We start from the raw sequence: 26,539 nt of genomic DNA on the forward strand, positions 1-26,539 counted from the left end.
GACCCGCCTGCCTGGGGCGGTGCTGCACCAGGTGCGGGTGTGGCAGGCGTCTCGGAGCGCCAGGTGCAGCTTCCAGGTCAAGATGGTCGCCGCCTGCCGCTCGGTAGCCGGGCTCCTGCCACGCCGCCGCCGCTGCTTTCCCGCCCGGGCCCCGCTGCTGCGCGTCGCCCTCTGCCTCCTGTGTTGGGCCCCGGCGGCTGTGCGCGCGGTCCCTGAGCTCGGGCTCTGGTTAGAGACAGTCAACGACGTAAGTGGAGTGTCGGGACCCAGGCGTGGCACGTCTCGGGCCGTCAGGGCCGTCGTGGGGCTTCGCTTGACTCCGGGGTTGTTCACCTGGCTTCTGCCGGGTCAGCACCGGGTCCCCTGATACCTTCTCTGAGCCTTTTGTATGTTACAATCGGGGAGCGGGGAGCGGGGAGCGGCCCCTCCTCCGGCCCGACCTAGGCTGCAGGGAAGAGCCGTCAGGATTGCGCATGGGACGGCCCTCCGGTCCGAGCGCTCGGACTGTTACTGAGGGTCACCATGCCCGACGCCGTGGCCCTCATTCTGCTCTGACATGTTTTGGCTGGATGAGGAATCTCTCGGCACATCTAGCAGCATCTTTGGGATTCGACTCTTCCTGTCCGGATGCAGCCACAGTGGGCCACACCCCTGAGGCCGCAGGGAGGACTTGCCAGCGCTTCAGTTTCTGCATAAACTTAGCGCGTCTGCCGCTTCCTTTAAAAAAAAAAAAAAAAAAAAGAAAAGAAAAAAATTAAATGAGGGGGAAACGTGCAGTAATCATCCTACCTCTATTTCTCTCTTCTTGAGTTCCTGAATTTCTCTACAGTTCCTGTCACAGTTCCGGGAGAGAGAGTGTGTGTGTAGGTGGGGCGGGACTTGTGATTAGAAAGTGCTTGAAAGGCGAATCTGGAGGCATGAGTGGGTGGAAACTCTTCTTTCCAAGGCAGGCTATTAGAAAACTTGGCATCCAGTAATTACAGGAGATGATGTGGGAGAGATGATGCAGGGGCAGAATTATGGAAAGTCTTGCAAAAGAGAGACAGGAAGTCTGGAAGAGGCATTATCTCCGGCTTCTCTGGGGTCAGATGACTCATCCAGCACTGTTTGGGATGGGTATTTTCCACATGCGTGAAATAATGTCCAGGTTCTAAAGATGAGACTTATATTTTGATTTCCTTAACCAGGAAAAGAAAGTAGTTCCAAAGACTACAAATACTTCCCACAACACAAAAGCTACTCAGAGGAACACGCTGGGTATCTTCTGGATCTTTTAAGACCTAGTGCAGCCATTTCCTCCATGATTCTTCTGGGTTGGTGACCTAATTTGTGCGCCGGTTATATAGTCTGCACATCTCCATTATTTAATTTCCTGAACGGGAAAAAGTACAACTCAGTGAACTACTCTCATGGCTTCCTGCTGCTACGATAGTGAATAGTCATAACTATATTGGAAGTGAATCAGCTGCATGCATATTGTTGGATTACTTGAACATGTCTGTATAGATCTTTGCCAAGTGTACTGTGCACATACCTGCAAAGATCTTTGCCAAGTGTACTTTTTCCTGCATGAGGGAGAGAAGTTTGCTCCTTGAGTGCTGCATGACCTTTAGGCTAATTTTACTCCTGTGTGACCCTGAGCCACTAGAAGTCTAAAAGCCCTTCTCTCCCAAGAGTGGACTTATATTTTCCTCATTTCAGGTTGTCAGAAACAGGAAAGGAGAGTGGGGCTTTCATTTGTACTACAAATCTATCAAGAAATTTTGTTTCTTTGTTTTTGTTTGTTTGTTTGTTTGAGACAGAGTCTTGTTCTGTTATCTAGGCTGGAGTGCAGTGGCACAGTCATATGGCTCACTGCAGCCTCAAACTCCTGGGCTCAAGCAATCCTCTAGCCTCAGTCTCCCGAGTAGCGAGGACTGTAGGCACATGCCACACACCAGTTAATTTTTAAATTTTTTTGTAGAGATAGGGGTCTCACTATATTGTCAAGGCTGGTCTTGAACTCCTGGCCTCAAGCCATCCTCCTGCCTCAGCCTCCCAAAGTATTGGGATTACAGGCATGAGCCACTACACCTGGCCAAGAAATGGTTCTTTTGAGTGTACAAGGGAGCAAATGGTTGAAGCACCACTGTGTGTCACATGTTAGACTGGTCATTGCTGTTGCAAAGATGAATTTTAGCCATAGTCCCTTCTCCCAAGACGTTCACACAATAATAGGGATAACAGATTTATGAGTAGATAGTCATATACACTGTGATATACTTGGGATATTACTGGAGCACCAAGGGGGTCACCTAACCCTGCTTACTGGAGGAGAGACCTGCCTCAGTCTTTTTTGTTTTTTTTGAGACGAAGTTTCGCTTTTGCTGCCCAGGCTGGAGTGCAGTGGTGCAATCTCGGCTCACTGCAACTTCCACTTCCCGGGTTCAAGGGATTCTCCTGCCTCAGCCTCCCGAGTAGCTGGGATTACAGGCGTGTGTCACCACGCCTGGCTAATTTTGTATTTTTAGTACAGACAGGGTTTCTCCATGTTGATCAGGCTGGTCTCGAACTCCTGACCTCAGGTAATCCTCCCGCCTCAGCCTCCCAAAGTGCTGGGATTACAGGCGTGAGCCACCACGCCCGGCCTCCTCAGTCTTAAAAGATGAATAAGTACTACCTTGATGAAGAAGAGGAGGGGAGCAGAGCAGCAGCAGTGCAGGAAATTATTGGTGTTCCTGCTACATCAAGTTCTGGCAGGGTTGTTAGAGGGGACCCAGGTCACCACAAGCTTTCCATGCCTGAGCTTGGCCTTGAGCCTGAGGCCAGAGGCCTCAAACTCAAGGACCTGTGTTGGCCAAGGCAAGTCATATCATTGAGCACAGTGAGCTAGGTTCAGGACTGGAGGGGGTAGTGAGGAATGTTGTGGACTACAGATTGCATGCCCATTCTGAAGAGGGCAGCTGCCATTTGGCTTCAGCTTACTCTGCATACACTCTAGCAGAGTGGCACAGAATTGCCACAGCTCCTTGTTTTTTTAAGTGAAACTGGAATCCATCTTTTTATTATGTCAACTAAAAAGTTTAAAAAAGGCCTCTCGTGGGCCCAATAAATCCCATTTTTAGGTTGGATTAGGCCTCCAGACTCCCAGTAGCTACTTTAGGATGAGAATGAGGGAGCCATTGAAAGATCTGACATAATGCAAATCACTATGGCTGCTGTCTAAAGATGAATTATAGGATCAGATCTGGAGGTAGAAGTACCAGTTAAGCTATTGCAGAAATTAGGCAGGAAATGCAGAGGGCCTAAATTAGGGCAGTGGGGACAGGGAGAGGAAGAACTAAATTTGATAAGTGTTTGTGAGATAAAGTAGGCATGCCTTGGGGATTGGGTGATGGAAGTGGGGAACTGGAAGGAGCCATGGCTTGGGTGACTGTAGATGGTACCACCTCCAGCCAAGGTGGACAGTGTAGGAAAAGTTGGTGAGCAGAGAGGAGTGTGTCTGGTTTAAAACACGTTTGTCTGTTGGACATCCGCCAGTGGACATGTCCTTTAGGCAGTTGGGTATTTGGATCTGGAGCTCAAAGGAAGGATCCAAGTTGGGAATTTTATTGTTGTTGTTGAAACTGTGTTGGGGAAGGGAAGAGGTTACCGCTTGTCCTATCAGTGTGTTTTTGTTTTGTTTTTAATTCCTAATCATTTGTACATTTAACACAGTCTCTAACTGCAGGATTTTTATTCCTGAGAAGACATTAAACAGCTAATCAATTATTTGATTTAAATTGTGGAAAGGTTGTGAAGAAGAAAGGGTGCTAGGGATTATATAAGGGAGGGCCTGGCCGCATATGGGCCACAGTGGAAGAATTCCTGCAGAACGGGCTTTTGAGCTGGGCTTTGAAGGGTGAGAAGGAGCCAACTAGATGAACAAAGGGTGAAAGGAAGGATTTTAAAGTAAATTTTTCAGATTGACCATTAATCCTGAGGGTAAGAAAGAATATCATGCTTTTCTGGAGCTGGAAAGTTGAGAGGTGGGCAGGCCATGATTATTCACGTCCTATAGGCTACAGTAAGAATTTCGGTCTGTTGTAATTTAAACCATAACGACTTGGAGCTGGGAGAGGGGGACAGTTCCTTATCAAAAGTACATTCAAGTTGACGCCAGGAGAGCAACATGCAAATGCAGTCAGTTCATGTCACGTCTGAGCAGCGCTAATCCTGCAATGGCAGCATCTTTTACCTCTTACGTGTCACTGGCCATAACTGAGTCTGCTAGAGGCCGGAGCCCTCCTGATCCTCAGGGTAACTGCAGGAAGTAGAACCATGACAAGGTTTTAAGCAAGTTAGTGATGTGATCAGATTTACATTAAAAAAAATACTCTTGTCAGAGAGAGGAGTGCAAGGCTTAGAACTCTATATGTTGTGGGGTAAAACAGTTGCAAAAAAAACTTTCTAACAAGATCTTCCTGTGTTTGTTTTTCATTTTAGAAATCAGGACCTTTGATATTTAGGAAAACTATGTTTAACTCTACAGATATCAAGTTATCTGGTAAGTATAATAAAACAATAAAATACTAGACTGGGCGCAATGGCTCATGCCTGTAATCCTGGCACTTTGGGAGGCTGAGGCGGGCCGATCACAAGGTCGGGAGTTCAAGACCAGCCTGACCAACATAGTGAAACCCCATCTCTACTAAAAATACAAAAAAGTTAGCTGGGCGTGGTGGTGGGCGCCTGTAGTCCCAGCTACTTGGGAGGCTGAGGCAGGAGAATCACTTGAACCCAGGAGGCAGAGGTTGCAGTGAGCCGAGATCGCGCCACTGCACTCCAGCCTGGGCGACACAGTGAGACTCTGTCTCAAAAACAAACAAACAAGAATGATGAAATACTAATATATATATAAACAACATAATATAAACAAATGCATTCATGTAAATGAATATAACATATATAATAAACAAAGCAAATGTTTTGTTTTTAAGTAGTTCTAACATTTTAAGGTTTTGTTTTGTTTCAGTCAGGACTTGGTTATTTACAAGAATAGATTTTTCTTTTTTTTTTTTGAGACAGAGTCTTTCTCTGTCACCCAGGCTGGAGTGCAGTGGCAAGATCTCGGCTCACTGCAACTTCCGCCTCCCAGGTTCAAGTGATTCTCCTGCCTCAGCCTCCCTAGTAGCTGAGATTACAGGCGAACGCCACCACGTCCGGCTAATTTTTGTATTTTTAGTAGAGATGGGGTTTCACCATGTTGGCCAGGCTGGTCTTGAACTCTTGACCCCAGGTGATCCACCCACCTCAGCCTCCCAAAGTGCTGGGATTACAGGCATGAGCCACTGTGCATGGCCCACAAGAATGGATTTTTCTGATCTTCTTTCAGAAAATGTAATATGAATCATTTTATGAAAATTATAATTAAAGTCTAACAGACGAGCCAAAAAAAATTTGGTTTTTGTGAAATTTGACTTTGAGTCTCAGATTTTTAAAACTAGATAAATTGCTTTTACGAATACATGAAATGTCATGATTGTGATAAACCCTTTATGGCCTTGAAAATTTTCAAAATGTACATATCCTCGTAAGAAGTAAAAATTGCTGGACAGCATTTTAATTAGAGTTTTAAGGTTGATAAAAGTTAAAATATTCATTAGGTAAGGCCTGTCTTTTCTGTATCAATACTGAGATACCAGAACTACCAAGGTTTTTTAAGAATTTCACTGGATTTACGTTGGATCGTATTCACTGTGGCCCAATTCCTCTTATTGTTTCCAGTAACCTAACTAGGAAAATTGGTTGCCAGAGTTAAAGTCTCAGGATAAGGAGCAGTTTTTTGCTGGGTAGAGCAAACTGGCTTCTACAGGATCCAAAGCCATGCCTCTTTCCTTTCACACAACAGATCATGCTCTGCTTATTTGTTGGGGGCAGTTCTGCCTTTTATGGGTCTTTCCTGAGGGAAGTCAGGCTAGCCAGCAGCTAGAAAGCAGAGGTGGTTTCCAGCAGCTCTGTAATATCAATCATCAGTTATGATAAGAGCTTGGTAAGAGGAAATTGAAGTCCAAGGTGAGTGAGAAAAAAATTTTGGCATCTGTTTATTTAATGAATTCATGTCTTAAAGTCTAGACAAAGAGGATTTAAAAGAACCTCAGTCTGGTGGTGACAAAAAGTTATATGGGAAAAAAAAAAGTAACATCAGCCAATGAAACAGCATTTGATTTTTAAAAATCATTACAAATGTCTGAGATCAACCTATGAGTAGACTACAATCAAGACGTTGTTGTTAACTTATCTAAAGAAAGAATGGGACAGCATGAGGGATTTAAGAGCAAAAGCATAATAAAACTAGGGTTTAGTCAGGCAAATGCTGGTCATGTCCAACAGCGTTGTTGGGGGAGAGGTTTTCTTGAACCATGACCACAGCTATGACGTGGGGCTGGCAGGTGTGGATATAGCATCCACCTGAGCCTCCTTGGTCTGGTGCCATGCTCGCCAAACCACCTTCTCATCCATATTGGGCCTCCAGGGAGGCATGCTGAAGGGAAAGAGTTGATCTTTACTAGTCCAGTTTATGGTTTCTCTTCATTGTAAGTGAGTAATTGAGTATTCTAATTTATACATCTACATGGTAGTCATGAAAGTGAGTAATTGAGCATTCTAATGTACACATCTACCATTGGGAAAGGGTGAGATGAGAATCTGTGTTTTCACAGAGCCAGATTTTAGTGCTTGTTAAGCTAAGGACTGGTCCCTTGGATATATGTTGATGCTGTTTGGGAGATCAGATATCTGGCTTTTTTAAGGCAACCTCTTTTCTGCTGTCTCATTCAAGTCATGTGGAGCCTGTGTTAAAAAATATCTGAATGTAATACACCATATTAACAGAATATAAGAAATGCACCGTATGATCATCTCAAAGTATACAGAAAGAGCATTTGAAAAAAATTCAACACCCATTCATGATAAAAACTCAAAGAAAGTTAGAAATAGAAGGAAACTTCCTCAACATGATAAAGGGCATCTATGAAAAATCTGTAGCAAACATCATACTGTCAGTTCTTCCCAGATTGATCTATAAATTCAGTTTAATCCCAGTCAAAATCCAAGCAGGCTTTTTGTTTGTTTGGTCGGTGCATATTGTGAATTTCACATTTTTGAGTGCTGGAGGATGTTGTAGTCCTTTAACAACTTTTTTCTAGCAGACATTTAAGTTCCTTGTGGGTCGGTTTGATGCTTTCCAGTTTTCTTGTTAAGTTCTTTTAGGATGGTTCTGCAGTAGCCTTTTGTCTAGGGCAAACTTAGCAGTGCTTCTGTGGTGTGGTCTTTCTGCTTGTCTTCCAAATACCTGGTATATTTACTGAGGCCTTTCCATTCTGGCTAGTGGAAACTCAAACAGTTCCCAGCTCTGCGTGAGCTCTGAGAATTGTTGGGCTTGTTCCTACGCGTGGGCAGGCTGCCCTGCAGCCAGAAACTCCAGGGGATCACTATGCAGATTTCTCTTTCTCTTTATGTAGTTTCCATCTCTTGGGTACTGTACCCCAGAAAATCTACCAGCCTCAGTTTGTTGAACTTGAATCTCTGGTCTCAGTTTGGTTTCGCTGTTTGTCATTATCAGCCTTTGAGATGATTCCCAATGATCCTTGCTTCCTGTTACTCATGATCTTGTGTAGTCCTCTAACACATTTTATCAGAGTTGGTCTGAGTAACTGATAGAGCATGGTGGAAATAATGGCACATCCCTTCTGAGGCTAAGTTATAAAAGATACTGTGGCTGCATCTTTGTTCTCTCTAATCACTCACTCTGGGGTAAGCCAGCTGCCATGTCATGAGGACGTTCCCAACAGAGCTCTCCTTAACTCCAGACTTAATGCTTTTCATTCTGCCTATTCGTGTCACCCTCTTACCTGGATCATTCAAAAGAAAGGCCAAACCCCTCAGCAGGGTGTAAGACCTCATGAATTTTCCCCAGCACTCTTCTCCAGCTTCAACTCTTTCTCCTTTTCCCAGCCTGTGTTCTAAGCATAGCAGACTATTTTCAAGGGTCATACTCATGCTGTGCTTTCACTCACCCTGGGCATTTACGTGTTTGGTCCACCCTTCTCTTCACCAGGCTAACTTCTGCTCTTCCTTCAAGTTACAGGTCTCCTCCTCCAGCAAGCTTTCCCAGAACCCATTCTTCATGCTCTCCTGGGCTATGATAGGTGACCTGCTCAGTGCTCCCTTGACTATTCTCAGCCTCTGGGACTACCGAGAGTACCTGTTTAGTTGTTAAAACTCACTCCTCCAGTACCTCTTAAGTCATAGACAGGCATTGTTCTTGTTTACCATCATAGCTCACAGGATGGCACACAGGATGGGGCTCACTCAGTATATTTTGAATGAATATGTGAGTGAGAAAAATGTTTGAGAGTGAAATAAGCAGTGACTTAGCATATCAGTCCACTCAGTTTATTTAATTTTAGACTTATAGATGAAATGAGCAGTATTACAGCAGCTTTTGGTTAACTATAACAATTTAATGAATTTATCTGTCTCACTTTACAGTGACTTTTTGGAGAAATTAGCTAATGTTTTACTCATTGTTACATTAAACTAGCCTATTTTTAATTGCATTCTCAAAACCTTAAGTTTATATTAGAGTGTGTGTATTATTCATATAAAACGAGACTTTCTTTTTCTAAACAGTTAAGTCATTCCATTGTTCTGGGCCTGTGAAGTTTACCATAGTGTGGCATTTGAAGTATCATACCTGTCACAATGAGCATTCTAATCTGGAAGTAAGTAAACACAAGTTTTTAATGTTTATAAAGCTATGAAGGAAAATTATGGGTATAAAGATTTATTAGCTCATCAAGCGAGGAGGCTAGAAATAGAGATTACAGTTTTAGAAGTGCCACAGATTAATTTTGGGACTTATGGCAATAAACCAAGTTACGTGCTGAGAATACTACAAGCTTTTAGTTGCCTTGTATGTTATGAAAAATGTTAGTAAATGTTTAAATTCAGGCACGTAGGAGTCATTGATAAAGATGCCGTACATACAAATAAATGCTTAATTTGCAAAAGAAGTTTAAATGTTTCACTTTTTAAAAAAATTATAGGGAACCTAGAACTGTATTGAGTACAAGTAGATTTAGTGAGCACAAGTAGATCGCAGAAAGAGGTGAGGAGAAGAAAGGAGATATCTGGGGAAAGGCAGAGGATTCTGAGAGAGGAGAAAGTGGCTGTGCTGAGGAAGGCTTTTCCTGCTCTGAAGCCTGGGTTTCTTCCTCCTGGGTTGTGCACTGGGCTCTCAGCAAGGTGTTTCTCTTGATGATTCTCATGATAGTTGCTTGGGATTGTTTCCTTTTCAGATTCTCTGTTACTTGTTTGGCTTCTACCTTGAATAATATATGGGTTTCCTTTTTTTTAATTATATATGTATATATGTATATACATATACATATATATGTACATATACCTATACATGTATATGCATGCAAATACATACGAGATCTCTCTCTGTCACCCAGGCTGGAGTGCAGTGGGTGCGATCATGGCTCACTCCAGCCTTGAACTCCTGGGCTCAAGTGACCCTCTTGGCAGGTTGCCTCAGGTAGCCTCCAGAGTCTCTGGGATTATAGACGTGAGCCATTGTAGCTGGCTTTCTGTATTGTTATTAGTATTATATTTCTATTTGGATTGAACCATGCCATTTTCCTTGAACTGCCTTTTTGGCTTTATCTCTAAATATTTTACACCTTCAATTTCCTAAGAACAGAGATATTCATTTATTTTTTTTACAGTATAATTATAGAATTCAAATTTAACACTGATACGATGCTATTATATATAAATCTTATTAAAATTTTGCAGCTGGGCAGGGTGGGTCACACTTGTAATTCCTGCGCTTTGGGAACCTGAGGCGAGAGGCTAGCTTAAGCCCAGGAGTTAAAGACCAGCCTGGGCAACAAGCGAGACCCTGTCTCTACAAAAAATTAAAAAATTAGCCAGACACAGTGGCATGTGCCTATAGTCCCAGCTGTTCGGGAGGCTCAGGCCGGAGGATCCCTTGAGCCCAGGAGTTCAAAGTTGCAGTGTGCTGTGATTGCACCACTGTACTCCAGCCTGGGAGACAGTGAGACCTTATCTTCAAAAAAAAAAAAAAAAAATTCACCAGTGTCCCAATATTGTCTTTTAGAGCAGGCCCCCCCACCCCCGCCCCGCACACACACTCCACACCCCATACAGGAACCAATTCAGGTTCGAATTTCATTTCCTTTCCTTGTTTTTGTTTTTATTTCCTGATAATCTGGATTTTCCCCGTTTTGGTGTGTCATGGCATTGATAGTTTTGAAGTGTACAAACCATTTATTTTTGCAAAATGCCCCTCAATTTGAATATTTCTGATGTTTATTCATGATCAGATTCAAGTTATACATTTTTGGCAGGAATACCACAGAATACTGATTTGTCTCATTTTTGGTGATGTTAATTTGGTCAGTTGGTCAAGGACATATCTGCAAGATTTTTTCCATTCCAAAGTTACTACTTTTCTCTTTGTTATTAACAACAACTTGTGAGGAAAAACTTTTGAAACTATGTAAATGTCTTGTGGTTTTCATCAAACCTTCAGCCACTTGTTTTAGCATCCTTTCATGATTCTTGCCTGATGAGTCAGTCATTACTGTGCTGATTGCTGAATGGTGATTTTCTAGTTCCATACTTTCTTCTTCCTTTATTAGCATTCTACTATAAGGATGCACTCTCTCTACTCCCCTAATCAATCTGTCTTACCTGTCAGGCTTCAGGTTGGACTTGTTGATTTTAACTTTGTTATATAGGTTATAATCTATTACTGTTCTTATATATTTTGCTTATATTGTCCCATATTTGGTCTGTGGGAGCCAACTCCATTTTTTTTGATGACTGGGAGCTGCCATTAAGGAGCCTGGTTCATTCATCCATTCAAGGATGCCAGGAACCTCAGGTAGTTGTGTAAATGAGCATCTCCTCTGCACTCAGCTACCTTTGCTGTATCTTACTGTTTGCTTTCTCTTTTTTGTAGTTGAATGCTGCTTTCTTTCTCTGTAAAATCTCTTACACATGGGATAAAATACAAGTAGCCCCAGAACAAAGTATGTTTTATTTCTCTGGGAACTATTTCGTTGTAGTATCTTACTCAGTTTTCTTACTGTAAGTGTGCTTGTGTTATGTATTACTGTATCTGAACACACTGGAATGGCTAAAAGGTTATGATTATCTCAATTATATTAAAATTATATTCAAAACAGTTTTTATTTGGTATTTTATTCTACTGCATATTTCCAGGTATTTCAAACTGAATATACTTTTGGTATTATTTAGACATTAACTTTTATTTATATTCTAGGATAAGAAGTGTGGGAATAAATTATAACATAGAATTTTACCTTATATAGGAGCTGTTCCAAAAACATAAACTTAGTGTTGAAGACTTTTGTCATTATTTCAAGAATGACAACTGTTGGACAACAAAAAATGAAAACTTAGATTGCAACAGTGATTCACAGGTGTTTCCCTCTTTGAATGTGAGTATCTGACTTGCCATGTTAAAGTTTATTTTATTCCCAGTGAATACAAGTATCAACTGAAGTAATGTTTTATCAGAATTTTGATAAAGGTGATATCTGACTTGCCATGTTAAAATAAAGTTTATTTTATTCCCACTGAATACAAGTATCAACTGAAGTACTGTTTTATCAGGATTTTGATAAAGGTGGTTAACTTGTAAATTTTTAGGTTTAGTTTGTGTGTATAGTAGTACATAATAAGTAAGATACGTGGCTGGGCGTGGTGGCTCACACCTGTAATCCCAGCACTTTGGGAGACTGAGGTGGGTGGATCACCTATGGTCAGGAGTTTGAGACCAGCCTGGTGAAACCCCATCTCTACTAAAAATACAAAAATTAGCCGGGTGTGGTGGTACGCACCTGTAATCCCGGCTACTCAGGAGATTGAGGCAGGAGAATCACTTGAACCCGGGAGGCAGAGGTTGCAGTGAGCCGAAATCATGCCATTGCACTCCAGACTGGGGGACAAGAGCGAGACTCCGTCTCAAAAAACAAAAACAAAAATAAACCTAGCAGTCAGCCTTGGTTAGTGAGGTTATGAGGCATTTAAATTTATTTTTTGTTCTTTTGTAAATTCTGAAGTGAAAATGTCTTTAGTAAAAGTTTTAAAGGAGTTCTCTTTAAAATGTGTTGAAATATAATAAACACAGAAAAGTACACATCAGTGTACTCCTCAATGAATTTTTAAAAGGCCAGGCACAATGGCTCGCACCCATAATCCCAGCACTTTGGGAGGCCAAGGCGGGCGGATCATGAGGTCAGGAGATCGAGACCATCCTGGCTAACACAGTGAAACCTCGTCTCTACTAAAAATACAAAAAATTAGCTGAGCCTGGTGGCGGGCACCTGTAGTCCCAGCTATTTGGGAGGCTGAGGCAGGAGAATGGCATGAACTCGGGAGGTGGAGCTTGCAGTGAGCCGAGATCGCACCACTGCACTCCAGCCTGGGCAACAGAGTGAGACTCTGTCTCAAAAAAAACAAACAAACAAACAACAAAACTGAGCACAACCATGTAGACCCTGTTGAATTATAGAACATTTTAGCACCTAGAACCCCCTTTTACTTCCTAACACTTTCCCTGCCAATGGCAACACTATCCTCATTAAGGAGAAGGTTTTATTTTTATTTTTTAACTTTTATTTTCAGGGGTACATGTGCAGGTTTGTTATATCGTAAACTCATGTCACAGGAATTTGTTGTACAAATTATTTCCGTGACCCAGGTACTAAGTTTAATACCCAATAGTTATTTTTTCTGCTCCTCTACCTCCTCCCAGCCTTCACCCTTAAGTAGGCCCCTCTTTGTGCCTGCTGTTCCCCTCTTTGTGTGCATTTTCTCATCATTTAGCTCCCACTTATAAGTGAGAATATGCGGTATTTGGTTTTCTGTTCCTGTGTTAGTTTGCTAAGGAAAATGGCTTCCAGCTCCATCCATGTCCCTGCAAAGGACAGAATCTCCTTTTTTATGTCTGCATATCATTCCATGATGTATATGTACCACATTTTCTTTATCCAGCCTACCATTGATGGGAATTTAGGTTGATTCCATATCTTTGGCAATGTGAATGGTGCTGCAGTGAACATATGTGTACGTGTGTCTTTATGACAGAATGATTTATATTCCTGTGGGTATATAATATACCCAGTAATGGAATTACTGTGTCAAACGGTAGTTCTGTTTTCAGCTGTTTGAGGAATTGCCACACTGCTTTCCACAATGGGTGAACCAATTTGTACTCCCACCAGCAATGTATAAGCATTCCCTTTTCTCCACAACCTTGCCAGCATCTGTTATTTTTTGACTTTTTAATAATAGCCATTCTGACTGGTGTGAGATGGTATCTCATTGTGGTTTTGATTTGCATTTCTCTGATGATCAGTGATATTGAGCTTTTTAAAATATGCTCGTTGGCCGTATGCATGTCTTCCTTTGAAGAGTGTCTGGTCATGTCCTTTGCCCACTTTTTAATTTTTTTTTGTTTTTTTTCTTGTAAATTTGTTTAAGTTCCTTATAGACACTGGATATTAGACCTTTGTCAGATGCATAGCTTGCAAATATTTTCTCTCATTCTGTAGGTTATCTTTTTATTCTGTTGATAGTTTCTTTTGCTGTGCAGAAACTCTTTAGTTTAATTAGATCCTATTTGTCAATTTTTGCTTTTGTTGCAATTGCTTTTTTGGCAACTTTGTCATGAAATCGTCACCTGTCCTACATCCAGAATGGTATGGTCTAGGTTGTCTTCATAGGGTTTTCATAGTTTTAAGTTTTACATTTAACTCTTTAATCCATCTTGAGTTGATTTTTGTATATAATGTAAGCAAAGGGTCCAGTTTCAGTCTTCTGCATATGGCTAGCCAGTTATCCCAGCACCATTTATTGAATAGGGAGTCTTTTCCCCGTTGTTTGTTTTTGTCAACTTTATTAAAGACCAAATTATTATAGGTGTGTACCCATATTTCTGGGCTCTCTATTCTGTTCCACTGGTCTATGTGTCTGTTTTTGTACCAGTACCATGCTGTTTTGGTTACTATAGCCCCGTGGTATAGTTTGAAGTCAGGTAGCAATCATACCTCCAGCTTTGTTCCTTTTGGTTAGGATTGCCTTGGCTATTCGGGCTCTCTTCTGGTTCCATATGAATTTTAACATAGTTTTTTCTAGTTTTGTGAAGAATGTCATTGGTAGTTTGATAGGAATAGCATTGAATCTGTAAGTTGCTTTGGGCAGCAGGGCCATTTTAACAGTATTAATTCTTCATATCCATGAGCAGGGAACATCTTTTTTTTTCTTTTTTTTGAGATGGAGTCTTGCTCTGTCACCCAGGCTGGAGTGTAGTGGTGTGATCTCCACTCACTGCAACCTCTGCCTCCCGGGTTCATGCCATTCTCCTGCCTCAGCCTCCCAAGTAGCTGGGACTACAGACGCCCGCCACCATGCCTGGCTAATTTTTTGTATTTTTTTTTAGTAGAGATGGGGTTTCACTGTGTTAGCCAGGATGGTCTTGATCTCCTGACTTCATGATCCGCCCGCCTCGGCCTCCCAAAGTGCTGGGATTACAGGCATGAGCCACTGCGCCTGGCCGAGCATGGAACATCTTTCCATTTGTTTGTGTCATCTCTGATTTCTTTGAGCAGTGTTTTGTAATTCTCATTGTAGAGATCATTCACCTCCTTGGTTAGCTGTATTCCTATGGGATTGCATTCATGATTTGGCTCTTGGCTTGGCTGTTTGTTGTTGGTGTACAGGAATGCTAGTGATTCCCCCCCCACCACCCTGCCACCACCACCGTCCACTCTGTCATCCAGGCTGGAGTGCAATGGCGCAGTCTCTGCTCACTGCAACCTCCGCCTCCTAGGTTCAAGCAATTCTCCTGCCTCAGCCTCCTGAGTAGCTGGGATTACAGGCACCTGTCACCATGCCCGGCTAATTTTTGAATTTTTTTTTTAGTAGAGACGAGGTTTCACCATGTTGGCCAGGCTGCTCTCAAACTCTTGACCTTAAGTGATCCTCCCGCCTTGGCCTCCCAAAGTGCTGGGATTATAGGAGTGAGCCACCACGCCCAGCCACTAGTGATTTTTATATGTTGATTTTGTATCCCAAAACTTTGCTGAAGTTGCTTATCAGCTCAAGGAGCTTTTGGGCAGAGAGTATGGGGTTTTCTAGATATATGATCATGTCGTCTGCGCACAGGGATAGTTTGACTTCTTCTCTTACTATTTGGGTGCCCTTTATTTCTTTCTCTTACTTGATTGCTCTGGCCAGGACTTCCAATACCATGTTAAATAGGAGTGGTGAGAGAGGGCATCTTTGTCTTGTGCCTGATGTCAAGGGAAATGCTTCCAGCTTTTGCCCATTAAGTATGATGTTGGCTCTGAGTTTGTCATAGATGGCTCTTATTATTTTGAGGTCTGTTCCCTCAATACCTAGTTTATTAGAGTTTTTAACATGAAAGGATGTTGTATTTTATCCAAAGCCTTTTCTGTATCTATTGAGATGATCATGTGGTTTCTGTCTTTAATTCTCTTTATGTAATAAATCATGTTTATTGATTTGCATGTGTTGAACCTACCTTGCATGCCGGGGGAAAGCCTGCTTGATCATGGTAGATTAACTTTTTGATATGCTGCTGGATTTGGTTTGCTAGTATTTTGTTGAGGATTTTTGCATCAATGTTCATCAAAGATATTGGCCTGAAGCCTTCTTTTGTCATGTCTCCTCTATGTTTTGGTATCAGAATAATGCTGGCCTTATAGAATGAGTTGGGGAGGAGTCCCTCCTCCTCAATTTTTTGGAATAGTTTCAGTGGAATGGTACCAGCTCTTCTTTGTACTTCCAGTAGAATTTAGCTGTGAATCCATCTGGTCTTGGGCCTTTTTTTGGTTGGTAGGCTATTTCCGTTTCAGAGTTTCTTATTGGTCTGTTCAGGGAATCAGTTTCTTCCTGGTTGAGTCTTGGGAGGGTGTATGTGTCCAGTAATTTATCCATTTATTCTAAATTTTCTAATTTGTGTGCATAGAGGCATTGACAGTATTTTCTGATGATTATTTGTATTTCTGTGGGGTCAGTGGTAACATTCAGTTTGTCATTTCTAATTAAGTTTATTGGATCCTCTGTCTTCTTTATTAACCTACCTAGCAGTCTATCTTATTAATTTTCTCAAAAAAACAGCTCCTGGATTCATTGATCTTTTGAATGGTTTTTCATGTCTCAGTCTCCTTTAGTTCAGCTCTGATTTTGGTTATTTCTTGTCTTCTGCTAGCTTTGAGGTTGGTTTGCTCTTGCTTCACTAGTTCTTTTAGTTGTGATGTTAGGTTGTTAATTAATTTGAGATCTTTTTAACTCTTCTTCTTTTTTTTTTTTTTTTTTTTGAGACAGAGTCTCATTCTGTTTCCCAGGCTGGAGGGCAGTGGTGTGATCTTGGCTCACTGCAACCTCCACCTCCCAGGTTCAAGTCATTCTCCCGCCTCAGCCTCCCAAGTAGCTGGGATTACAGGCACCCGCCACCACACCCAGCTAACTTTTGTATTTTTAGTAGAGACGAGGTTTCGCCATGTTGGCCAGGCTGGTCTTGAACTCGTGACCTCAGATGATCCACCCGCCTCAGCCTCCCAAAGTACTGGGATTACAGGATTACAGGTGTGAGCCACCGCGCCCAGCCAAGATCTTTTTAACTTTTCACTGTGGGCGTTTAGTGCTATAAATTTCCCTCAATATTGCCTTAGCTATGTCCCAGAGATTCTGGTATGTTGTATCTTTGTTCTCATTAGTTTCAGAGAACTTCTTGATTTCTGCCTTAATTTCATTATTCACCCAAAAGTAATTCAGGAGCAGGTTGTTTAATATCCATGCAATTGTATGATTTTGAAAGATTTTCTTAATCTTGATTTCTAATTTTATTGTTGTGGTCTGAGAGAGTGGTTGGTATGATTTTTGTTCTTTTGCATTTTCTGAGCATTGTTTTATTTCTGATTGGCTGATTTTAGAGTATGTGCCGTGCAGAGATGAGAAGAGTGTATATCTATTATTTTTGGGTGAAGAGTTCTGTAGATGTCTATCAGCTCCATTTGATCCAGTGTTGAGTTCAGGTCCTGAAGATCTTTGTTAATTTTATGCCTCAGTGATCTAATACTTTCAGTCGGGTGTTGAAGTTTCTCACTATTATTGTGTGGGAGTCTAAGTCTCTTTAAATGTCTCTAAGTACTTGCTTTATGAATCTGGGTACTCCTGTGTTGGGTGCATATATATTTAAGATAGTTAAGTCTTCAGTTGAATTGAATCCTTTACCATTATATAATGCCCTTCTGTATCTTTTTTGATTTTTGTTGGTTTAAGGTCTGTTTTGTCTGAAATTAGGCCTGCATCCTCTGCTTTTTTTCTGTTTTCCATTTGCTTGGTAGATTTTTCTCCAACCCTTTATTTTGAGCCTGTGGGTGTCGTTGTATGTGAGATGGGTCTCTTGAAGACGGCAAACCATTGGGTCTTGCTTATTTAAGCAGCTTGACATTCTGTGCCTTTTAATTGGGGCTTTTAGTATTGATATTGTGGGTTTGATCGTGTCATCATGTTGTTAGCTGGTTATTATGCAGGCTCATCTGTATGGCTACTTTATAGTGTCACTGTACTTAAGTGTGTTTTTTTAGTGGCTGGTAATGGTCTTTCAATATTTAGTGCTTCTTTCAGGAGCTCTTGTAAGGCAGGTCTGAATGAATTCCCTCAGCATTTGCTTGTCTAAAAAGGGTCTTATTTCCCCTTCACTTATGAGGCTTAGTTTGGCGAGACATAAAATTCTTGGTTGGAATTTCTTTTGTTTAAGAATGTTGAACATAGGCCTCCAATTCTTTTCTCTTTGTGGGGTTTCTGTGGAGAGGCTTGATGTTAATCTGATGGGCTTTCCTTTGTGGGTGACCTGACCTTTCTTTCTAGGTGCCTTTAACATTTTTCTTCATTTTGACCTTGGAGAATCTGATGATTTATGTGTCTTGGAGATGATCTTCTTGTAAAGTATCTTGTGGGGGTTCTTTGCATTTCCTGAATTTGAATGTTGGCCCCTCTAGCTAGGTTGGGGAAGTTCTCATGGATGATACACTGAAATAGGTTTTTCAAGTTGCTTCCATTCTCCCATCTCTTTCAGGAGTGTCAGTGAGTCATAGATTCAATCTCTTTATATAATAGGGGCAATTTTTCAAAAGCAGAACTTTATTACTTGTGTTTGGGATACAGTGAGATTTGTTCTTTGATGTTTAGCTTTTTCATTTTTCATTTTTCTTCTAACATTTTTTTCTTAGTTATTAAAACAATTTTTCTCCACAGAAATGCAGCAGTATAAAATGGCATTATTTACTCTTTTTTGCAGAATAAAGAACTAATAAATATCAGAAATGTTTCAAACCAGGAAAGATCAATGGTAAGCAGTTTGATTTGTCTTTAAATCAAATATACACAAGTTAATGTAAGACTGAAAAAAGTTGCTGATGGATAGATACTTAGAGAGTGATATACAGTAGGGTTATTAGAATTGTGGAAGGAAAAGGAAACATTATTTAAAACCATATGTTTTCAGGCCAGGTGCAGTGGCTCCTGCTTGCAATCCCAGCACTTTGGGAGGCTGAAGCAGGTAGATTGCTTGAGGCCAGCAGTTTGAGACCAGCCTGGCCAACATGGCAAAGCCTCATCTCTACTAAAAATACAAAAATTAGCCAGGTGTGGTGGTACATACCTGTAATCCTAGCTACTTGGGAGGCTGAGGCATGAGAATCACTTGAACCTGGGAGGTGGAGGTTGCAATGAGCTGAAATTGCACCACTAAACTTCAGCCTGGGTGACAGAGCAAGACTCTGCCTCAAAAAAAAGTTTTCTTATATATGTCTATATGAATTTGGTATATACTCTTTCTATCTTTGTCTAAAAATATCCTTAAAGCAATTTAAGATGAATTTCTATGCAGCCTTTCTTTTCTTTAAAAAATAAAATTCCCCCTCTAAATGTGCAAGACAGCATAGCAATGGGCTGTGCGTGTCATTAAGGATTTAAAGAAATAGAAACCATGAATGTAGCATGTGGGAGGGAAATTTTGGCATTTTGGGAAATTACTAAAAGTCAGAAGACTGAGTAAGAGGTTGAAAGGGTTAGGAGTTGTGTGTAGGGACTGAAAGCAGGTTTGGGAGAGCTTAATGTTTGCTTTTATACTATGACTCTTCATGTTTTCTCTTCAGCCATCCTAAAGAAGTCTGATAATGGAAAGGCGCTCGCTCTGCAGTGGCCAGGACAAACTTTGTACAAAATCTGTCATATGATGAGGAGTAGGAAATGAAAGAAATGGATAGGAAATATTCAGGAAAATGGAGTATAAGAAGTGTGATCCAGTTATGGGAGGGCACTGGAGAATTTACAAGCATTACAGTGGGAAGTTTTATTCCTTAGTGGAATTGCAAGTAACATAGTGACTTAAGAAATTTGAATCAGTTAGCTTATGTACTTAATCTGAGTCATTTCTGACAATGTTATCTAACTTCCTCTTCCCCCAATTCAATTTAAAAACCACACATTAGGCTGGGTGTGGTGGCAGGTGCCTAGAATTCCAGCTACTCGGAGGCTGAGGCACGAGAATTGCTTGAACCCAGGAGGCTGAGGTTGCAGTGAGCCAAGATTGCACCATTGCACTCCAGCCTGGGTGACAGAGCGAGACTCCATCTCAAAAAATAAATGAATAATAAAAACCACACATTTAAATAAAACAAAATGTTTGATAAAATTAGGATAAAATATGAGAAGAGTAATGTTAGAAAAAAGAGGTTTTTTTGAGACACAGGCTTGCTCTGTCACCTAGGCTGGTGTGCAGTGGTGTGATCTCAGCTCACTGCAACCTCTGCCTCCCAGGTTCAAGCGATTCTTCTGTCTCAGCCTCCTAAGTAGCTGGGACTACAGGTGCCTACCACCACACCTGGCTAATTTTTGTATTTTTAGTAGAGACAGGGTTTTGCCACGTTGGCCAGGCTGGTTTCAAACTCCTGAGCTCAAGTGATCCACCCACCTCGGCCTCCCAAAGTGCTAGGATTACAGGTGTGAGCCACCCTGCTCAGCCCTAGAAAAAAGTTTTTTATTGATAATATTAAACAATTTATAGAATGGTAATATTAGAGGGAACCTGTAAAAATATAAAAGATAGAAAACATTGAAGAATGAGAAAAGCTTCTTTCCTCCTTTACCTTTTTAGGTCTGGCAGGATGGTGTTTAAAAAATAAGAGAAATAGCTATCCTTCCACTACCTGCCATTCCTTTTCTGTTTTATTTGTGTGTGTGTGTGTGTGTGTGTGTGTGTGTGTTTAAAAGAAACCCAATATGACTGGGCATAGTGGCTCACACCTGTAATCCCAGCACTTTGGGAGGCCAAAGCAGGAGGATCACATGAGGGGTCAGGAGTTTGAGACCAGCCTGGGCAACATAGTGCGACCCCATCTCAAAAACTAAGAAAAAAAAAAGGAAAAAATTAAAAAATAGAAAAATTTAAAAAGTAACCCGATTCAATTATTTTAAAATATGGTAAACCGTTGTTCAGCTATATTACATAGCAATTTGTTAAAAATAACGTGAAGAATTTTTTTCACCTCTATTTCAGGATGTTGTAGCCAGAACACAAAAAGATGGGTTTCATATCTTTATTGTTTCCATTAAAACGGAGAATACAGATGCAAGCTGGAATTTGAATGGTATAGTTAAACTGCATGCATGTTTACTATCTGCATTTTCTGTATTCTGTATTTTTGTCACTGACCTGAGTCAACGTTCTCTGTTTCAAATACATCATTCAAAAATGAATTTCTGTTAATCATACATTTATTTTAGATACCTAAAATGTAACATTAAGCTCTCTTATTGCTATTATTTATTTTTTAATTGATTGAAAATTTTACTGTGTTGAGATAAATTTTTAAAATTTCAAACTTCATAGTGGGATATAAAATTCTCCATTCTTTCAGATTAAAAAAATTTTTTAACATGTAGAAATGTGTAGGCAACTTTTTAGTTGTGTATTTCAAGTAGGTTATGTTCTCTGTTTCTTGAAAATGGCCACCATCAGGGATTTAAGATTTTTATTATTTGACAAATTTTATTTTAAAGGATCTGTCTGTAGCCTAGGAGTAGAAGCAGCATATCTGCCAGCATGTGCTTCTATGGTCTGTGAGGCACCCCCACCACTGTAAGTTAGACCCTCTGTGCCTTGTTAAGCTGTGATTCCTTAGTGCCACAAAAGTAGACTTGCAATAAGCATTTTTCAAGAGAATGAATGCTTTCCCGTATTCTAGAATCACTTTGGTTGATGTTTTCCATAGTGGGTGTCTGCTGGCGCCAGCAGTAGCCAGTCAGCATGTGAGGGCCCTGGGGATTTGATACTGCTCTGATTCAGCCAGTCAGCTGGCAGAAACCAACGAGGTGAGGTAGGCATTGCTGCAGAGGAGGCTCAGTCTGGTGTACTGCATGGCCCTTGGAGGGAAGCTGGCAAGGTGGCTGCTCTGGAAGAGTGTGAGGTAAGGCTTCCTTCTGGAGATGGCATCATGAGCCAGACTGTGCCAAGTAGAGGGAGCAGGGACCCTGATACCATTCTGTCACCTAGCTATCTTAGTCTGTTTGTGGCTCCTATAATAGAATACTTGACACTGGGTAATTTATAAAGAACAAAAATTTATTTCCCCACAGTTATGGAGGCTGGGATGTCTAAGATCAAGGTGCCAGCAAGTTTGGTGTCTGGTTAGGTCCCTGGTGTCTGCTTCCAAGATGGCACCTTAAACGATGTGTTCTCACATGGCAGAAAGGATGGAAGGGCAGGAAGCACAAAAGGGGACAACCACTCTGCTCTCACGGGGTGGAGGCAGAAGAGCAAAGAAGGGCCTAAGCTAGTTCCCTCCAGGCCTTTTGTAACACATTAATCTATTCATGAGGACAGAGCCCTCATGACTTAATCACTTCCCAAAAGGCCTCACCTCTTAATACCACCACAGTGGGTATGAAGCTTTAATGAATTTTTGAGGACATTCAGACCATAGAACTAGCCTTGTGCCCACTTCTTTCCCAGGCATTGTGTCTTTTCCCCTGACACCAGTGGGCAGTTTTGAGCCCCTGCTAATTAGTAGCTGGAGCTGTCACTGAGCCCTGCATGTTTTGCACTGTACTTGGCACATGGTTTATTATTGCTGTCTCGGACAAAACCCAACCTAGATGTGTGAGTTTGGTAATTTATTCCAAGTTACGTCAAGGAAGATAAGGTCCCGATGAGATGAATGAATTAGCAAGGGGGCCAGTCTGAGGTCTTGTTTGGTAGCTGGGACTACTGTGCTCTTGTATATAATCAGATTTGGCACAGGTTTTTAGAATAGCGTGTATACACGTAGAGGGATCTCTTTTTTTCTTTTTATTGTAAATTGACAATTATAATGACATAAATGTATGGGGTACAAAGTGATGTTATAATCTATAAATACAGTGTGGAATAATTAAGTCAAACTAGTTAACATACTCATCACCCCAAATGCTTAACATTTTTTGTGGTGAGAACATTTGAAATATACTCTCTCAGCAATTTTGAAACATACAGTACTCTGTTAACTATTCACCATGCTGTGCAATAGAACTCAAAAAAAGAAAAAACTTACTCCTCCTGTCTGAGATTTTTTTTTACCCTTGGACCATCATCTGCCCGTGCCTCCTACCCGCCAGCCTCTGTACCCACCATTCTGCTCTCATATTAGGAGTTCGATTGTTTTAGATTCCACATCAAAGTGAAAATGTGCAGTGTTTGTCTTTCTGTGCTTGACTCATTTCACTCAGCACAATGTTTTCCAGTTCCATCCATGTTGTTGCAAATGACAGAATTTTCTTCTTTTTAAAGGCTGAATAGTATTTCATTGTGTATATATACACGTTTTCTTCATCCATTCATCTGTTGATGGACACTTACGTTGATTCCATAACTTAGCTATTGTTCATACTGCTGCAGTGAACATGGGGGTGCAGACAGCTCTTTGACAAACTGATTTTAGATCTTTTGGGTAAATAGTAAAGTGGGATTACTGGATTATATGGTAATTCTGTTTTTAGTTTGTTGAGGACCTTCCATACTGTTTTTTATAATGGCTGTACTAATTGACATCTTCACAAAGCATCCCTTTTCTCCACATCTTCATCAGCACTTACTCTCTTTCATCTTTTTTGATAAAAGCCATTCTGACAAGTGTGAAATGATATTGGGGTTTTAATTTGCATTTCTCTAATGACTAGTGATGTTGAGCATTTTTCATGTATTAATATCTTTTGCTCATTTATATGTTTTCTTTTGAGAAATATCTATTTAGGTCCCTTGCCTTTTTTTTTTTTTTTTTTGAGACAGGAGTTGCTCTGTCACCCAGGCTGGAGTGCGGTGGCACGATCTCGGCTCACTGCAACCTCCACCTCCTGGGTTCAAGTGATTCTCCTGCCTCCGCTTCCCAAGTAGCTGGGATTACAGGTGCATGCCACCACACCTGGCTAATTTTTCTGTTTTTAGTAGAGACAGGTTTCACCATGTTGGTCAGGCTGGTCTCGATCTCCTGACCTTAAGTGATCTGCCCACCTTGGCCTTCCAAAGTGCTGGGATTACAGGCGTGAGCCGTCACGCCCGGCCCCTCGCCCATTCTTTTTTTTTTTGAGATGGAGTCTCGCTCTGTCGCCCAGGCTGGAGTGCAGTGGCATGATCTCGGCTCACTGCAAGCTCCACCTCCTGGGTTCACGCCATTCTCCTGCCTCAGCCTCCTGAGTAGCCGGGACCACAGGCGCTCGCCACCACGCCCGGCTAATTTTTTGTATTTTTAGTAGAGACAGGGTTTCACTGTGTTAGCCAGGATGGTCTCGATCTCCTGACCTCATGATCCGCCCGCCTCGGCCTCCCAAAGTGCTGGGATTACAGGCATGAGCCACCACGCCTGGCCTGCCCATTCTTTTAATTGGGTTTTTTGTTTTCTTGCTATTGAGTTGTTTGAGCTTATGTATTTTGGATATTAACTCCTTCTTGGATATATGGCTTGCTAATTTTATCTCCCAGTATCTAAGTTGTCTATGTCTACTGTTAATTGTTTCCTTTGCTGCAAAGAAGCTTTTTATATTGATGTAATCCCAGTTGTCTATTTTTGCTTTTGTTGCCTGTGCTTTTGGGATAAAATCCAAAAAGTCATTGCTCAGACCAGTGTTGTGTAGTGTTCTCCCTATGTTTTCTTCTAGCAGTTTTAGAGTTTCTGGTTTTACAGTAAAGGTATCTTGGTAAGGTTACATAATCAAACAATTACTAATTGTCCAATACCATGTATGTGCTACATACAAATTCAGCATTTGTTAGTGTGGTTTGTATTCTTGGAGCCTTCTGGGAAATGAACTTACATTTAAAGATTTAAGACTGACTGTTAATTAACTCTCTCTTCTTCTCTATCCTAGTTTCTCTTTCTATGATTGGGCCTCATGGATATATCTCTGCATCAGATTGGCCCCTAATGATTGTGAGTATTTCTCATCATTTTTTCCTTTTTAAAAAATGAATTTTATACCCTAAGAGCTTTGTGGTAGTAATTCCTCAGTAGTTAATGCTTTGACATATCCTCTATTTCTGGTTCCAGAGTGACTGGAAAATGAAGGGTTGGATACTTGAATGTAGAAGTGCCAACTTTCAAATGATCAAAAGGCTTAACTGACTAAAATTGCTTCTCTTCCTACAGTTTTACATGGTGATGTGTATTGTTTATATATTATATGGCATACTCTGGCTGACGTGGTCTGCCTGTTATTGGAAAGATATATTAAGAATCCAGTTCTGGATTGCAGCTGTTATTTTTTTGGGAATGCTTGAAAAGGCAGTTTTTTATAGTGAATACCAAAACATCAGCAACACTGGACTGTCAAGTAAGTTTTGACTGTCTCTGTAAATACAGTATGATCTAAGAGTTCCCCAGCATTTATGAGCAGAGCAGTGGGAGGCCCCCCTCTGAACAGTGGTTTGGAAACAGGCATATTATAGATGAAGAGAAGGAAAGCCAAGAAAAGAATGTCAGAGTAGGCCTCTGATCTGGCCGAGCATGTGTCTTCTCTTCATTATCTGTTTTCCTTCTTGCTAAATTTCCCCTCACTTTCCTCCTGGGAAAAATAAAAGTCCCATTTCCTGAGGTTCAGCTTGGATTAAAACAGCACAAAGTTCGGGACAGGGAGACTTCAGGTGCTGTCAATCCTTTTAACATACTTCTCCTTCCCCCCACATCTTCTTTTCCTTCTCCTTCAAAAAACAAAAGAAAGGAAATTGGCCGCAGGGAGTAAAATCAGGGGTGCTGGAATGGATGGTGCCTGCAGCCTCCTTGTGCTCTCCCCACCTCTTTACTCCCACAGAGATCTTCATATGACCAGTGGAGGCACCATCACAGTTTACGCAGTGGAATATGGAAGCAGGGAGGCCATACAGCTGGTCATCCTCAGATGTGTGCCCCAGACTTCTAGAAAGTAGATTTCAGGCCAGAGAAGTAAAGGTACAACTCTCCCACCGAACCTTCGGAAAGAGAGAGCTCAGAGGGGTTGAAGGTGCTCAAGAGTGTACTTCTGAGTGACCAGTTACAAATGATTTTGGTGCAGATTTTCAAAGGGCATGATTTTGTCTGTTATTGATTGACTGATTGACAAGGCCTTGATCTGTTGCCCGGTCTGGAGTGCAGTGGTGCAATTTTTGCTCACTGCAGCCTCGACCTCCAGGCCCAAATGATCTGCCCACCTCAGCCTCTGGAGTACCTGGCACTATGTGTCTGTTACTTATTTTGAAATACTCTAGAAAAAAATGAATTGGACTATAGATGAAACAAATTTGGTGTAATGTTGCTAATTATTGAAGCTGCATGATGGGCATAAGGGAAATCATTATATTGCTTTTTCTCTTTTTGGGATTATTTGAAATTTCCCCAAATAAAAAGTTTAAAAGGACATGTACCAAAGAATAAAGAAAGGACAAACATCCAGGATGCATATTAGAGATATCACTACTCTGTAAGAAGTTTTTTATGGTGTGTGTGCACGTGCGTGCACGTGTGCGTGCTCTAAACCAGATGATGAAGAAAGGGTAGGTCTGCTGCTTAGAATTGAAGCATTCCTGAATGTAGAGAAGGCAGTTGATGCTTTGCTGTCAGTGATGGTGATCTCTTGTTTAGTGAGGGTAAAGGGTGGCATGGACCTTAGTGAGGAGCAGCAAAAACCTGAGATCCATGAACAGATGAGAGGCCATCTGCCATCCTCAGGGAATCTAAGCTGTCCGAGATGGCACTAGAGGGCTTGGAAGAGATACCCAGACCGCTGTCAGGGTCTTTGAGGAGTCCTGTCCAATGGGAGAGGTGGGCAGGAGCTGATGTCCTTTCTGATTTTCCCAAGTGGGAATTCTGTGACAGGGGCTGTCTTGCCCAGCATTGATCTTGAAGCATCAAATTTAGAAAAA

The 26,539-nt window shown here is 41.3% G+C and overlaps 1 protein-coding gene and 1 long non-coding RNA gene across 3 annotated transcripts in view; one reads left to right on the plus strand and one right to left on the minus strand.

Moving 5' to 3' along the window:
• Positions 1-82: 82 nt before the first annotated feature.
• Positions 83-26,539, plus strand: part of TMEM87B (transmembrane protein 87B) — a 61,180-nt gene continuing 34,723 nt past the window's right edge. For both annotated transcript variants that reach the window (XM_054547930.2, XM_054547931.2), the window contains exons 1-8: positions 83-247; positions 4,465-4,525; positions 8,653-8,744; positions 11,388-11,516; positions 18,410-18,460; positions 20,672-20,762; positions 24,514-24,575; positions 24,792-24,975. In XM_054547930.2, coding sequence (XP_054403905.1) covers positions 83-247; positions 4,465-4,525; positions 8,653-8,744; positions 11,388-11,516; positions 18,410-18,460; positions 20,672-20,762; positions 24,514-24,575; positions 24,792-24,975 — 835 coding nt within the window. The remainder of the gene's footprint in view (positions 248-4,464; positions 4,526-8,652; positions 8,745-11,387; positions 11,517-18,409; positions 18,461-20,671; positions 20,763-24,513; positions 24,576-24,791; positions 24,976-26,539) is intronic.
• On the minus strand, positions 244-8,246 carry LOC129057651 (uncharacterized). The gene is made up of 3 exons (XR_008522298.2): positions 8,037-8,246; positions 4,217-4,282; positions 244-1,372 (listed from the first exon to the last, which is right to left on the minus strand). It is a non-coding gene; the product is annotated as an uncharacterized LOC129057651 (long non-coding RNA).

This window comes from Pongo abelii, chromosome 12 (genome assembly GCF_028885655.2).
Source record: "Pongo abelii isolate AG06213 chromosome 12, NHGRI_mPonAbe1-v2.0_pri, whole genome shotgun sequence".
NCBI lineage: Eukaryota > Metazoa > Chordata > Mammalia > Primates > Hominidae > Pongo > Pongo abelii.